This window comes from Mustela putorius, unplaced genomic scaffold, assembly GCF_011764305.1.
Source record: "Mustela putorius furo isolate JIRA1106 unplaced genomic scaffold, ASM1176430v1.1 tig00000095_pilon_pilon_pilon, whole genome shotgun sequence".
Classification (NCBI taxonomy): Eukaryota; Metazoa; Chordata; class Mammalia; order Carnivora; family Mustelidae; genus Mustela; species Mustela putorius.
Window position 1 is genome coordinate 35,166,056 of NW_025421280.1, and position 13,358 is coordinate 35,179,413.

A 13,358-nucleotide genomic window follows, 5' to 3' on the forward strand; every position below is an offset into this window, starting at 1 on the left:
AAATCAAAGAAACCATTGCCTAATCCAAATTGACAAAGATTTACACCCAGCATTTTTTTCCTAAGAGTTTTATAATTTTATCTCTTATATTTAGACATTTGATTTTACTAATTTTTGTTTGTGTTGCGAGGTGCGAGTCCAACTTCATTCTTTAGTTTGTGGATATCTAATTGTATCAGTACCGATTTGTTAACTAGGCTATTCTTTCCCTGTTATCTCTGTACCCTTGTTGAAAATCAGTTGTCCGTGATTACATGAGTTTGTTTATTTATGGATTTTCAAGGGTAGTATTTAATGGCTCATCAGTTGCATATAACACCCAGTGCTCATTACATCAAGTGTCCTCCTTAATGCCCATCATCCATTTACCTGATCCCCCCGACCCACTTCCCCTTATTTTTTATTTATTTATTTATTTTTTGGAAGGACACACTTTCAGAGTTCTCAGCCATTTTTTCTAACATCTGTTTTTTTCTTAACTAACCGATCCTCAGATTGTTACAAGCCTTTGGTTAATTTCTAGACTTCTGAAAAAGTTGATTTTGACCATTCTTGCCAGTGTTCTCAATGATTTTATGGATTTTTGGAAGTCCTTACAGCAAACATTTCAAAAATGTTCTCCCCATGGCTATTTATAACCTAATTAAATTAAACGAAATGAGACATTCATTTCTTCACCCACACTAGCATATTTTAAGTGCTCAACAACAAAATAGGGCTAATAATGACTGTATTTTGACACTGCAGACACCAATGTTTGTATCATTGCAGAAGGTTCTTTTGGACAGGACCTAGAAGCAGGGAACCTGAAGCAAGGTAGAATTCAAGGTAGTCTTGCTCATCCCTTTTGTCCTTCCAGGTCTGTCCCACACAGCAGCCACACTGGGGTGGATTCGCTGTGTAACTTTTCACCATTGGCTCGGAAACTGGACAGAGTTGCCATTTATTTGGAGTTCCTGAGGCTGACCAATAATGGCACCCAGCTGCAGAACTTTACCCTGGACAGAAACAGTGTCCTTGTGGATGGTAAGGTTTCTTGGTGATTGGGGCAGGAGTTTAGGGGTCCAACCTCCACATGTGGGGTCTTTCCTGGTAATCTAGAGACCTGGGGTTGAGTCAGCATTAAACATTTTTAGGCTTATGGGATATGGCATATTCCCCCCAGGCTTTATCCACCATTGAGGGAGAGGAAGGGATACCCAGTGGGATATTGGAGACACTTGCCTTCTCAGAGATAGCTCTGTGACCTCAGGCAGGTCACTTCCCCTCTCTGGAATTCTGTTTCTCATCCCTGTACTAAAAGTCACTTGGCCAGTGGTCAGTGGGGGATTCTAGCTCTGAGCTGTATATGAACCAGCCTTTTCTCCAAGACAGACTGTATAAAAAGACAACCTGTATAAGAATGGACCTGACTTGGTCCACAGGTTGTAGTTTGCCAAGTTCTGCTCTGGATCAGCACCATGCAGTAGAACTTTCTGCAATCATGGAATCTTCTCTATCTGTGCTGTCCAGCACAATGTCTGCATGTGACTATTGTATACTTAAAATCTGGCTATTATGACTGACTTTTATAGTTACTGATTTTTAATGTTACCAAGGAACCAGATTTTTTAGTTTGAGTTGATTAAAATTATTTTTAATTTAAGAAGCTACTTGTAGCTGCTCTGTATTGGACAGCACATCTATAAGAAGTTGGCTGGGGAGAGGCCATCCAGTAGGGTGACCTGAAACTCTCTCCCATGCCCAGTGGGTGCTATGTGTCCCTACCTTTGTGGGGTTTATGCTGCAGTTACAATGACAAGAATAGGCAACTGGAAAGTATTATTTGGTGTGAAATAATTCATACTTGGAAGTGCTCATCACAGAAGCTTTCCTGGAAAAAATTACATTGTAGGTGAATCCTGGAAAATGAGTATAAAACAACTTAGTAAAGGAGAGGGGTGAATGTGTTTCTGGGCAGGGAAGAGAGCATTTGAGTGGGAATTTACAAATTTAGAGACATCTCTTGGTCTTGCCAGCTATGATAACCCATTCTCCCCAAAACCATCATAAGATGGCCCACCCCAATTTCAGCCCTCCTTGCCCAGAGGTATGAATTTGATTAATTTATTACACTCCTTGGATTATGTAGCAAAGTGTCCTCGTTTTTTAGAGAAAAATGGATGAACATTATGATTTCTACTTCAACATTTCAGGGAAAATACGAATGAAGCAAGGGTGGCAAGTGCTAACAATTTATACATTGGATGAAATATTGTTTTAATTGGGTGAAATATGCATTGTTAAATCTAGATGATATATGTTTACGATATTCTATTTTTCTATATATTTGAAAAGTCTTAAGAAGCATAAAGACAAAATTTAAAAAGCACAAAACACGCTCACATGCATTTTCCATTTCATTCATTTCCAGGGTATTCTCCCAACAGAAATGATGTCTTGACTGAGAATTCTGGTAAGTCTCAAAGAAGTCCCAGCCCAGGATGGGGAAGGAATGTCTTGATGCTGTACTTAACGAAAACCATGTGCCCAGAGTCTTGATAATGGTGAAAGCTGGACAACCCATGTCAGGGACTGTTAGGCACAGTGCAGGGAAAGCAGGAGCTTCTAGGGGAATGACAGGAGGTGACTCACACCAGCACTTGTCTCCCCAGACCTCCCCTACTGGGCCATCATCCTTATCTGCTTGGCAGGACTCCTGGTACTCATCACATGCCTGATCTGCTGCTTCCTGGTAAGTAAGGAGGGTTGCTTATCTTTTTACTATTAGGTTGTAAGAGTTCTTTATTCTTTATAGATATATGTCCTTTGCTGGGAATATGTTTTGTGAATTTCTCTCATAGTCTGTGTGTGTTTTGCTTTTTCCTTTTTTAAAGAATTTCTTAAAGATTTATTTATTTGAGAGAGAGGGAATGAGCAGAGGAGCAGAGGGAGACAGAGAGAGAGAGAGACTCCTCAAGCAGACTCCCCAAAGAGTGTGGAGCCTGACAGGGGGCTCCATCCCAGGACCCTGAGATCATGACCTGAGCTGAAGTCAAGAGTTGGCCTCTTAACTGACTGAGTCACCCAGTGCCTCTTGCTTTTTCCTTCTTTTGAACAACATAAGTCTCAAGGAAACATAAGTGAAAGTCATAATGAGATACTATGACACATGAGGATGGCTAAAATTGAAAAGATTGACTCTGACAAGTGGTGATAAAGATGAGGAACTACTAGAACTCTCAGAGAATGCTGGTGAGAAATAGCTTGGATGCATATTTTTTATTTATTTTCAGCATAACAGTATTCATTATTTTTGCACCACACCGTGCATTTTTAAAGGTTACATATACCTACCCAGCCATTCCACTCCTAAGAATTCATGCAAGAGAAGTAACATTAAATTAAATTAAATTAAATAGTTAAATTAAATTAAAATGTTTATAGCAGCAATGGCCATGGTCACCAAACTGTGGAAAGAACCAAGATGCCCTTCAACAGATGAATGGATAAGGAAGATGTGGTCCATATACACTATGGAGTATTATGCCTCCATCAGAAAGGATGAATACCCAACTTTTGTAGCAACATGGACGGGACTGGAAGAGATTATGCTGAGTGAAATCAGTCAAGCAGAGAGAGTCAGTTATCATATGGTTTCACTTATTTGTGGAGCATAACAAATAACATGGAGGACATGGGGAGATAGAGAGGAGAAGGGAGTTGGGGGAAATTGGAAGGGGAGGTGAACCATGAGAGACTATGGACTCTGAAAAACAATCTGAGGGTTTTGAAGGAGCGGGGGGTGGAAAGTCGGGGTACCAGGTGGTGGGTCTTATAAGATTTTATTTATTTATTTGTCAGAGAGAGAGCGAGGGAGAGCGAGCATAGGCAGACAGAGTGGAAGGCAGAGTCAGAGGGAGAAGCAGGCTCCCTGTGGAGCAAGGAGCCCAATGTGGGACTCGATCCCAGAACGCTGGGATCATGACCTGAGCCGAAGGCAGCTGCTCAACCAACTGAGCCACCCAGGCGGGTGGTGGGTCTTATAGAGCACGGATTGCATGGAGCACTGGGTGTGGTGCAAAAATAATGAATACTGTTATGCTGAAAATAAATTTAAGAAAAATTATATAAAATTAGAATAGACTAGAATCTATACAAAGACTTGTACACAAATGTTAATAATAACTTTATTTTACCAGCCAAAAACTGGAAACAATCCAGAGGTCTGTCAACAGATGAATGGATCAACAAACCCTGGTCTAGCCCCACAATGGAATACTAATTCAGGAATAAAAAGGAATGAATGACAAATACATGCACTGACATGCATAAATCTCAAAATAATAATGTGGAGTGAAAGAAGCTAGATAACAATGAGTACATAGTGTATGATCCTGTTTATAAACAAATTACAGAAGACAAGCTAAGCTATAGGGATATCAATCAGATCAGTGGCTCCCTGGGAACGAGAATGTTTTTGCAAATGGCAGGGAAGGAGGAATTACAAAGGAGCAAGAGGACACTTTGGGGGATGACAAGCTTTCCTTGTCTTGATCGTGGTGATGGTTCACAAAGTTATAATCAAAACTTGTCAAATCAGGGGCGCCTGGGTGGCTCAGTGGGTTAAGCCGCTGCCTTCGGCTCAGGTCATGATCTCAGGGTCCTGGGATCGAGTCCCGTGTCGGGCTCTCTGCTCAGCAGGGAGTCTGCTTCCTCCTCTCTCTGCCTGCCTCTCTGCCTACTTGTGATCTCTGTCTGTCAAATAAATAAATAAAAAATCTTTAAAAAAAAAAAACTTGTCAAATCATTTGCTTTACATGCATACAGCTCACTGTACACGAGTTAAACCTTGGTTAAGTAGAGGGTGCCTGTGTGGAGGGAGGGAAGGAGAGGATATGAAGGGGTATCAGAGAAAAGGGTAGAAAAACAGAGTTGAAGGGAAGAGAGAAGAGAAAGAGATAAAAGGACGAGGCATGCCTGAGAGAAAATGAAGTAGAAAAAGGTTGAGACACACACACAAGGCACCAGGCATCTGTGGCTTTGGCCACCCTCATCCCTGAGGTCCCAGGCCATTCTTACGCCCTCTTCTTGCCCTCACAGGTAACCGTCTGCCGGCGGAAGAAGGAGGGAGGCTACCAGGTTCAGCAGCACAGCCTGGGCTATTACCTGCCTCACCTGGACCTGAGGAAGCTGCAGTGAGAGCTCTGCCTGGGAGCTCCAACAGGAATAACCTCATTGGGATAGGAATAAACCACATTGGTTGGACACAGTCTCTGGGCCCTTCTTGACTTGGCCTCTGACTGGTTCACGGGGGACTAGGATGAAAGGTTTTCCCTTTCACTGACCCCTGAAGGGCAGCTGCAGTTCTGTCTTTTGGCTTCACACCATTTCCTCCCTCAGAGGCATCAGAACTGGCAAGAGACCCAAACATTGTCATCATGTAAAATCAACATTCCACCTCAATCCGAGGTTTCTCTTCCTAGAAACTTTGGAGCATGCCTCCCCTTGGCTCTGTGCCAACCACGACACCCATCTCCGTTCCTCCATATTTCCCCACCCCCAATGTTCTCCTGACACTGTCTCATTCTCGGAAGCTCGGGTTCACCAGGATTTCCAGACCAGTCTGCCTCAGGGGCTTCTCTCCCCTCATGAGTCCTCCAAGATGGGAAATGGTCCAAGAAGGAATGAGTGAGTCAGGAATGACTGTGCAATAAACATTGGGACTTGGAGCCAAAATGACCAGGTATCTGGGAAGCCTCAGTCCCAGAGAAATCTCAAGGCTTGAGAGACATGGTTTCTGCTTTGGATATAAAGTTAAATAACACTCAGTGGGAAAGAAAAAAATCTGAGGAAAAAGCTAGACAGTCTTTCTTTATCTTTCTCTGTGCTGACTCCAACTAGATAGAGCAGGGCTGCCCCCAGCAAGCACCTCCAGATGAGCACGGCGTGAGGCAAGCTGTGCTGTCTGTCCTGCTTTGGATTTGCGGGACTAATTGGCATGATCTCTACACCTTTTGCAGACAACCACAGCTGAAGACACCCAAGGGCAGAGAAGTTGCGGCAATGCCACCCTTTCAAACTTACTTGGTGTGAGAGTCATATCCTCAGTCTTAAACAGTCATTCTCTGAGAGTGCCTTCTCTGGAAATTATAATAATGATAACAAGAGCTATATTATTATTGATGCCTTAATCTCCTAAGCAACATGAGTGGCAACCTTTCCCAGCTGCCCTCACAGTCTCTAGCCTCTGCATGCATTGTCTCAGCTAACATTCACCATCCTTGAGAGCTGCATTACCATTTTATAGCTAATGATACAGAGGCTCAGAGATACTAAATAACCAGGAAGGAAAAAATTTACTAAGAACCTAAGTTAAACACCTCACCACACTATCTATTGAAGAAAAAGGTAAAAACACTTTCTGAAATACGGACAGACTCAACATTGCCCTGCCAGAGGCCTTCAGTGAAAGAACCAGTCAAGGATGTACATCAGGAATCAGAAACGTGAACCCAGAAAAATGTAACAGGAGTGATGAGGGGAAAAAAAAAATTCAGTGTATCTAAATCAGAATTAGTCTTCAAACAAGGTATTAAAGCACATTCTAAAACTCCAGATGAGTGCCTCATGGAAGAAAAGAGGATGGAATATTACTCAGCCATCAGAAAGGATGAATAACACAAAGATAATGAATACTGTTATGCTGAAAATAAATAAAAAATAAATTTTAAAAAAAGGATGAATAGCCAACTTTTGCATCAACATGGACAGGACTGGAGATTATGCTGAGTGAAATAAGTCAAGCAGAGGAAGTCAATGATCATATGGTTTCACTTACTTTTGGAATATAAGGAATAGCATGGAGAACAACAGGAGAAGGAAGGGGAAAATGAAGGGGATAAAAATCAGAGGGGGAAATGAATCATGAGAGACTGTGGACTCTGAGAAACAAACCAAGGATTTTAGAGAGTAGGGGTGTGGGGGGATGGGTTGACCAGGTGATGGGTATTAAGGAGAGCGCATATTGCATGGAGCACTGGGTGTTATACGTAAACAATGAATCTTGGAATACTACATCAAAAACTAATGACATACTGTATGGTAACTAACATAACATAGTAAAAAACAATAAAATAAAATAACTCATTTTTAGGTAAGATAGAAATACTACAAATATTATTTTTTAAAAACTCATTCTCAGAAACTGATGAACCCATGAGACAAAAGTTAATGATGAAAAGGCATTAAATAGTACCACAGTTTGCTCAAGCAAATTGACAGTTAAATCCCAATGAGCAATGTGGTTCAGTGATAGATTAATGATGCTGAAAACAGTCTTTTTTGACATCAGGATCCCCAAAATGGCACATCCACTTTTGGGAATCCAATTTCCAACACATAGAGATATTTAAAAAGTGAGAAGTCTGGTATTTCCTTGTACTGAATTCTGAATTAATATGCAACAAAGAACAGAAAAATAGAGACCTACAAACATACATCTTCTTTGAGAACATAAAAAAAAAATTATGTTGGAATCTTAACACAAACAGAATAGTCCATTTCAACCAGGCATGTTTTTACCCTGACTGTGAAGGCAGAACACTAAATAATGCCATGACTTTGATTACTCTCTGTTGACTTTAAAATGCAAATAACATACAGAGTAAGAGAAGATAACAGTACCTCATGGGAAGGAAAGACCTCCTTTCTCTCCTCACCTGAAACCCAATCGCGCAACTCAAAAAGATCACTGTGTCTATTGTCTATGTCACACAAAATAATTTAATATAAGAAAAGTACCAGTACATTTTTGTACTGGTAAGTACCAGTACAAGTTTTGAGGGCTCAGGAGCATGAAGGCACCATGGACACTGCAAAGAGACCTTAATAAAGTCCCATGCTCCATTTCACCTGCACTAGCTTCTCTTTTTTCTCATGGTGTTTTTCGGGATGTGCTTCTTGGCCCCTCATTTTCTCTGCCTCTCTAGCAAGTCTGTCTACAGCCAGTGCCATGGCCAACCTTTCTCTTGCTGTCTTCACTTTCCTTTCCTGTTTCCTGATATCTTCCTCAGTCACCAGAAATTGTTTTCCCAGAAGCTGTGGGATACCCAGACCAGCTCCTGGAATCACCTTTACCAAATCTGAAGACCCAGCAGGGGTGGGCATGGGGCTGGGGTTCAGACCACCTACAAGAACACCTGGCAGATATTCACCTGAGCACCTAGGCACAAGTTTTTGCAAGGCTTTGGCAAGATCCAAAGTGCTTAAGAGTTCCCCTGCACTGCTACAGGCCTGGAGACCTTGCAACCTCTTCTGCCAGCACATCTGCTGGGGCTGGTCCAGGGTTTCCTCCCAGTGATGGCATCTGACCTCATTGCCAGGATAGGGTGTGATTCTGGTTACTGGCCTCTTGAATATGTAACTGGACATCCTCAAAGGGATTGAGACACTTAAACAAGACTTTGGTTTGGATTGGTTTCCACAATCCTGCTGCTTCCTCTGTGGAGTCTTGACCATCATTCTTTTCCTTTTACCCTATAAAAATAAATCATGAGATTGGTTTAAAATCCTGAGATTGGCCTGAGATTGGTTTAAAATGTTTTAAAAGACTGCCTTCTTAGGAACACCGTACTGGTTATCTTGTACTTCTACCTTCCTTCTCTACTTCTGGGGATAGATCTGACCTGTGTCCTAGAAATATCATCAAATAGATTTGGGTGAAAACCAGAAAATTCAAGGTCAAAATTCAGGACCTACCCCAGATCATTTCCCCTTCACCATCTTTTTGTTGTTGTTGTTGTTGTTGTTGTTGTTGTTGTTGTTAAAGATTTTATTTATTTATTTGACAGATGGAGATCACAAGTAGGCAGAGAGGCAAGCAGAGGGATGGAAGAAACAGGCTCCCTGCTGAGCAGAGAACCTAATGCGGGGCTTGATCCCAGGACCCTGAGATCATGACATGAGCTGAAGGCAGAGGCTTTAACCCACAGAGCCACAAGATCCTCTCTTTTATGATATATTCTCACTTGTCCTTGTCACTCTCAACCATACAATTCCTGTTCTTCGCCCCCACCCCTAGATCCACAGTGCCCAGTGTTTTTTCTAAATCTCCAGCCCCACAACCCATCTGTGTTAGGTGACTATTCATTTGGTCTACCTGTTGACCACTTGTTCAGAGCTTAAACCAATAGTATAATTATCATCTGCTCCACTCTTAGCAAGTCACTCCCATATCCCAGACATTCACATCAACCAACAATGTCATGGTCAAAAATAAATAATTCAGAAAACATATTCACCTACTACAAATTCCTGATTTTCAGTTTTCACTCAAAAAATACAATATGCAATGTTGTATACTTCTACAATAATTACCTTACACAATGTTACCTGTCCCTCAAGATTGGAAGTGATGCCAGATCACCATATCCTCACCTTTCTTTCCTATTCCTATCAATCCTGGATTCCATGGTCTATGATCTCAATAATTCCCTTGGGATAATCAAGAATTCCTTAACACGTATCGTATCTGCCTTGTAAAATTTCAAATCTGGAAGACCCTGGTTGTCCACCATGCCATAGCTATTGCTAGTCTTAGGATAACTGCTGAGGAGAGCACACATACTTTGGTAATCACTATAAATCCAGAATCAACTGCTTCCACTGCAAAGCATCCATAATGCCTGGAATTTTACTCTATTTTTTATTTGTCAGCATATTTACTCCTTGGCTTTTCACAAAACTTGTTTCAAACATTCCCTACTTTTCTTTTTACCTTATACATATCCAAGTTCCCTTAACTTGCCTGATATTTCACAGAGAAATGGCTCTTTCTACTCCTTCCCTTTCATTGTGAGTCATGGAGAAAAGATCATCTCCATCCTGTGCTTCTGGGGCCTCATCTTCAAGCACCTCCTCAGACCACCCGACTCTTCCATCTGCCCTCACCATTCTGTGGGTTCTTCCCTGTTAAGGTCACAATGACTCCTTTGTTACTAGACCCAGGAGGAACTTTTAAGTATTCACATGACAAGATCTTTAAGTTGAAAACTTCTATACAATCTAAATACAAAGCAGATACATCCGACAAGATTCAGCTTAAAAATGAGACTGTGTTATAAATGGAAAATGCTGAATTTCCGATATTCAGCACACATGAAAAACATAAACTATCTCTATTAATTTTTTTAAAGATTTATTTATTTATTTATTTAACAGATAGAGATCACAGGTAGGCAGAGAGAGAGAGAGAGAAAGCAAGTTCCCTGCTGAGCAGAGAGCCGGATGCAGGGCTCCATCCCAGGACCCTGGGACCATGACCTGAGCCGAAGGCAGAGGCTTTAACCCACTGAGCCACCCAGGCACCCCTCTATTAATTTTTACATTGATTGCAAGCACAGGTAAAAATATCGTGGTTATAATTTTTTAAAATATGCTATTAAAATTCATTTCACACCTTTTTTAAACCTTTTTAAAGGTGGCTACTAAATTTTAACCCACTGAGCCACCCAGGCGCCCCGGTGGCTACTAAATTTTAAAAAGAATCCATGTTGTAGAGTGCTTAGTGGTCTATTGACAGCACTGATTCGTGTATAAAAATAAAGCCCAGAGCAAAATGTCTGGGGAAATTCTCCCAAGGAGAAGAGTCTACTTCACCACCACAGCAGATTCAGCACACACACACACTCAAGTACACATCATCCCAGAGTACCACCATTACTTCTCAAATGCCATGAGGTCCCACTCCCACAGAGTCCAAACTAGACTTGATCTCAAGAGAGAATTCGGAAGTCCATAAAATTTACCAGTTAGAAAAAGCCAAACCAGAGATTATGCATCAAGATTCTTTTGTGAGTTGCCCATCATTGGGTTCTATTATAAATTCAATTTGTTTGGAATACTTCTTCAGGGAAAGTCATTTTAAAAATACACAGGAAATGTAACTAATAATCACTCTGCCCAATAAATGAAAATAAGAGGATAGAATACATTATTATCAAATCACTACCGGATTTGTGAGTCAGTCAGGGAACAGAGGAGATTGGATTAACATGGCCTCATTGGGCCGATTCTGATTGCAAGTCCATGATATTGATCCTATTACCTTAGGCCTTCTGAAACATGCCAGCCCTCCCAACTATTTAACCACCAAGGCCCATCAACCAGACCAGCTATTGCTGGCAAATCCCCTGGTTCCACCCCTCTGACAACAGCTGGAGGATTTTTTCCCAACAACCCACCCTGCCACGGCATTCTCCTATCTGCTACAGGGCAAGGAAACACTTTCTCCAAGCTTCATGCTCCATGTGCCAAACTCTGGGGGTGACCCTTCTCTCCCAGGTGAAGAGAAGGATCAGCGTGCAGGCCCTGAGAGCTACAGAGATTGGACATGGACTAGGATTTGCCAACACAGAGAAGAAAATCTGTAGTGTGCAAGGTTAACAGGGTCCAAGAAACCCCAGTGATACCTGGATAGAATCAAACAAAAGGATGCCAGACAGAGCAGGTATGTCTGGGCATGATTTTGCTTGGGAATATCAGTAAGAGAATGTGTGACACAGGTAATGCATTCATAAACACTATTCATTCACATATCTACCCTCTGTTGTGGAGTAATTTCTATTTACATCAAGGCACTAGTTCTTGCCCTCTGGAGCTTCTTCTGCCAGAAGAATTTGTAAATTTTGTTAATAATATACAGATACAACACTTGAGATACGTTAGGTGTTCCAAGCATTTTCAAACACTATCCCCTTTAATAACTCTCCATGACCTTACAAAGTAGGTACACTTTGACAGACAGAGAAACTGAGGCACAGACAAGGTAAGAAATTTGTCCAAAGTCTAACACCCAGTAAATGATAGAGCTGGACCCCAAGCCTGTTTTGAGTGGTATCCTGTACTATATCCCCTTCTTGTAATTCTCACCTCTGAGTTTCTTCATCAGATACATGTGTCACCAACCCACCGGTGTTGCAGATATAATCTCATGTACACCTGGTGATGTCAGAGGGAAGTAGTTACTAGTTCATACTAGTTCAAAGTATGTTCATACAAGTTCATCCCCCATTGTGCAAGTTGGGAGACTGGAGAGACCTCAGTGGCACAAAGGCTTTTCCAGAAGAGGGAACTGAGAGAGAAAAAAGATGACTGAACTCAGCTCTGACTCCTCCAAGCTGGGACCCTAGTTACATTCCCAGCCAGTGGTGGGGTGGGCATTTGTGTAGTTATGGAGATGACGTGGCCAAGGAGGGGGAACAGTCAACAGTCTAGTGGAGAATTTGGGTGGTGTCAATGACAGAAGGGGTTCAGGAAATGGAGCTTTGAAAAAGTGACCTAACTTCATTGGTGACAGAATCCAACAGAATTCTGATCATCGGGCACCCACATTATAGAGACAGCCCCTCATCCAACTCACTTGACCAGAGATGCTCAACAGAGCAACATGCGATCCTGTTGTATCCCTATTTTCCGAGGCTCTGGCCTCAGAAGACCCAAGAGTGAGAGCCTTATCAGTCACTGTCAACATTGGCTCAACCCTTATTTCTAACACCTCTGGCCATTCACCACAGGGTACCCTAAGGTAACACAGGCCATCCCAGGACAGGTCAGTCCAGGCCAAGCCACAACTGATCCCACCAGGGCAGTCCCACACCCCTTACCCCTTCCTGTGTGGGGTGGGGGAGAAGGAGGGGGGAAGGCAGGAAACGAGGAGGGTGCCTGCCTGGGCAGGAACAGGTTGTTAGGTGTAGGAGACCTGGCATTCTGTCACATCTATACCCCAGGTCATGGCTGGCAGGATGGAAAGGTGAGTTCCTGGTACCAAGCACCTCTACCCGCATCCCACCCCTCAAGGTGTCATCTTGTTCCCTCCCTGGCTGGAGGTCTATGCAGATGCTCCCCTGTGCTGGATCTTGAGAGCAGAACTGGGGGTCCTCATTCCCTCTGATGGTGATGTCCAAGAAGGCCCCTGAAGCCTCCTCCCCAGTTACTCTTTAAGAGCTTTATGGATTAAAATGGGCCCCAGGGGAAATAGGCATTCAGGTTTTCTCTCTTAAGTCTCCAACACATTTTTAGGCTTTCAAACAATAAACCACTCAGATATAAAACATTATATGTTTTTTCATTCAGATATTAGGAAACAATCAAAACTATTTGTCTCAACAGATTTTCCCCTCCCTTTATAAGAGTCCCTGTCTACACCTACCCTCAAAGATCAAGACTCACGGTTGGTGTTCCATCTCCTATTAATGCTATCCTTGAGGATTTGCTGCTATAGCTAGCTATGTCTTCCACCACTGAAAACACAGTAAGTATGTCCCCTATTGCTTCAGCCACTCCTCTACCCTGGAAAACTCATTTCCTAACTAAGAACT

General features: G+C 42.3%; 2 protein-coding genes across 7 annotated transcripts in view; one reads left to right on the forward strand and one right to left on the reverse strand.

Annotated features, from left to right (window-relative positions):
* The window catches only part of MUC16 (mucin 16, cell surface associated), a 111,268-nt gene extending 106,016 nt beyond the window's left edge, over positions 1-5,252 (forward strand). For all 6 annotated transcript variants that reach the window (XM_045084506.1, XM_045084519.1, XM_045084516.1 and 3 more), the window contains 4 exons: positions 860-1,026; positions 2,414-2,455; positions 2,655-2,734; positions 5,083-5,252. In XM_045084506.1, the coding sequence (XP_044940441.1) occupies positions 860-1,026; positions 2,414-2,455; positions 2,655-2,734; positions 5,083-5,181 (388 nt within the window). In that variant the 3' untranslated portion in view covers positions 5,182-5,252. The remainder of the gene's footprint in view (positions 1-859; positions 1,027-2,413; positions 2,456-2,654; positions 2,735-5,082) is intronic.
* Positions 5,253-7,601: 2,349 nt separating this feature from the next.
* MBD3L1 (methyl-CpG binding domain protein 3 like 1) lies at positions 7,602-9,912 on the reverse strand. The gene is made up of 2 exons (XM_004771735.3): positions 9,788-9,912; positions 7,602-8,517 (listed from the first exon to the last, which is right to left on the reverse strand). The coding sequence occupies exon 2, from the start codon at positions 8,500-8,502 to the stop codon at positions 7,867-7,869; it is 636 nt and encodes a 211-aa protein (XP_004771792.1). The 5' UTR covers positions 8,503-8,517; positions 9,788-9,912; the 3' UTR covers positions 7,602-7,866.
* Between the last annotated feature and the right edge of the window lie 3,446 nt (positions 9,913-13,358).

What these genes read in the sequence shown, in the direction of transcription:
- MBD3L1 (XM_004771735.3), bottom strand. Translation starts at nt 8,502, where the DNA reads ATGATGGTCAAGACTCCACAGAGGAAGCAGCAGGATTGTGGAAACCAA.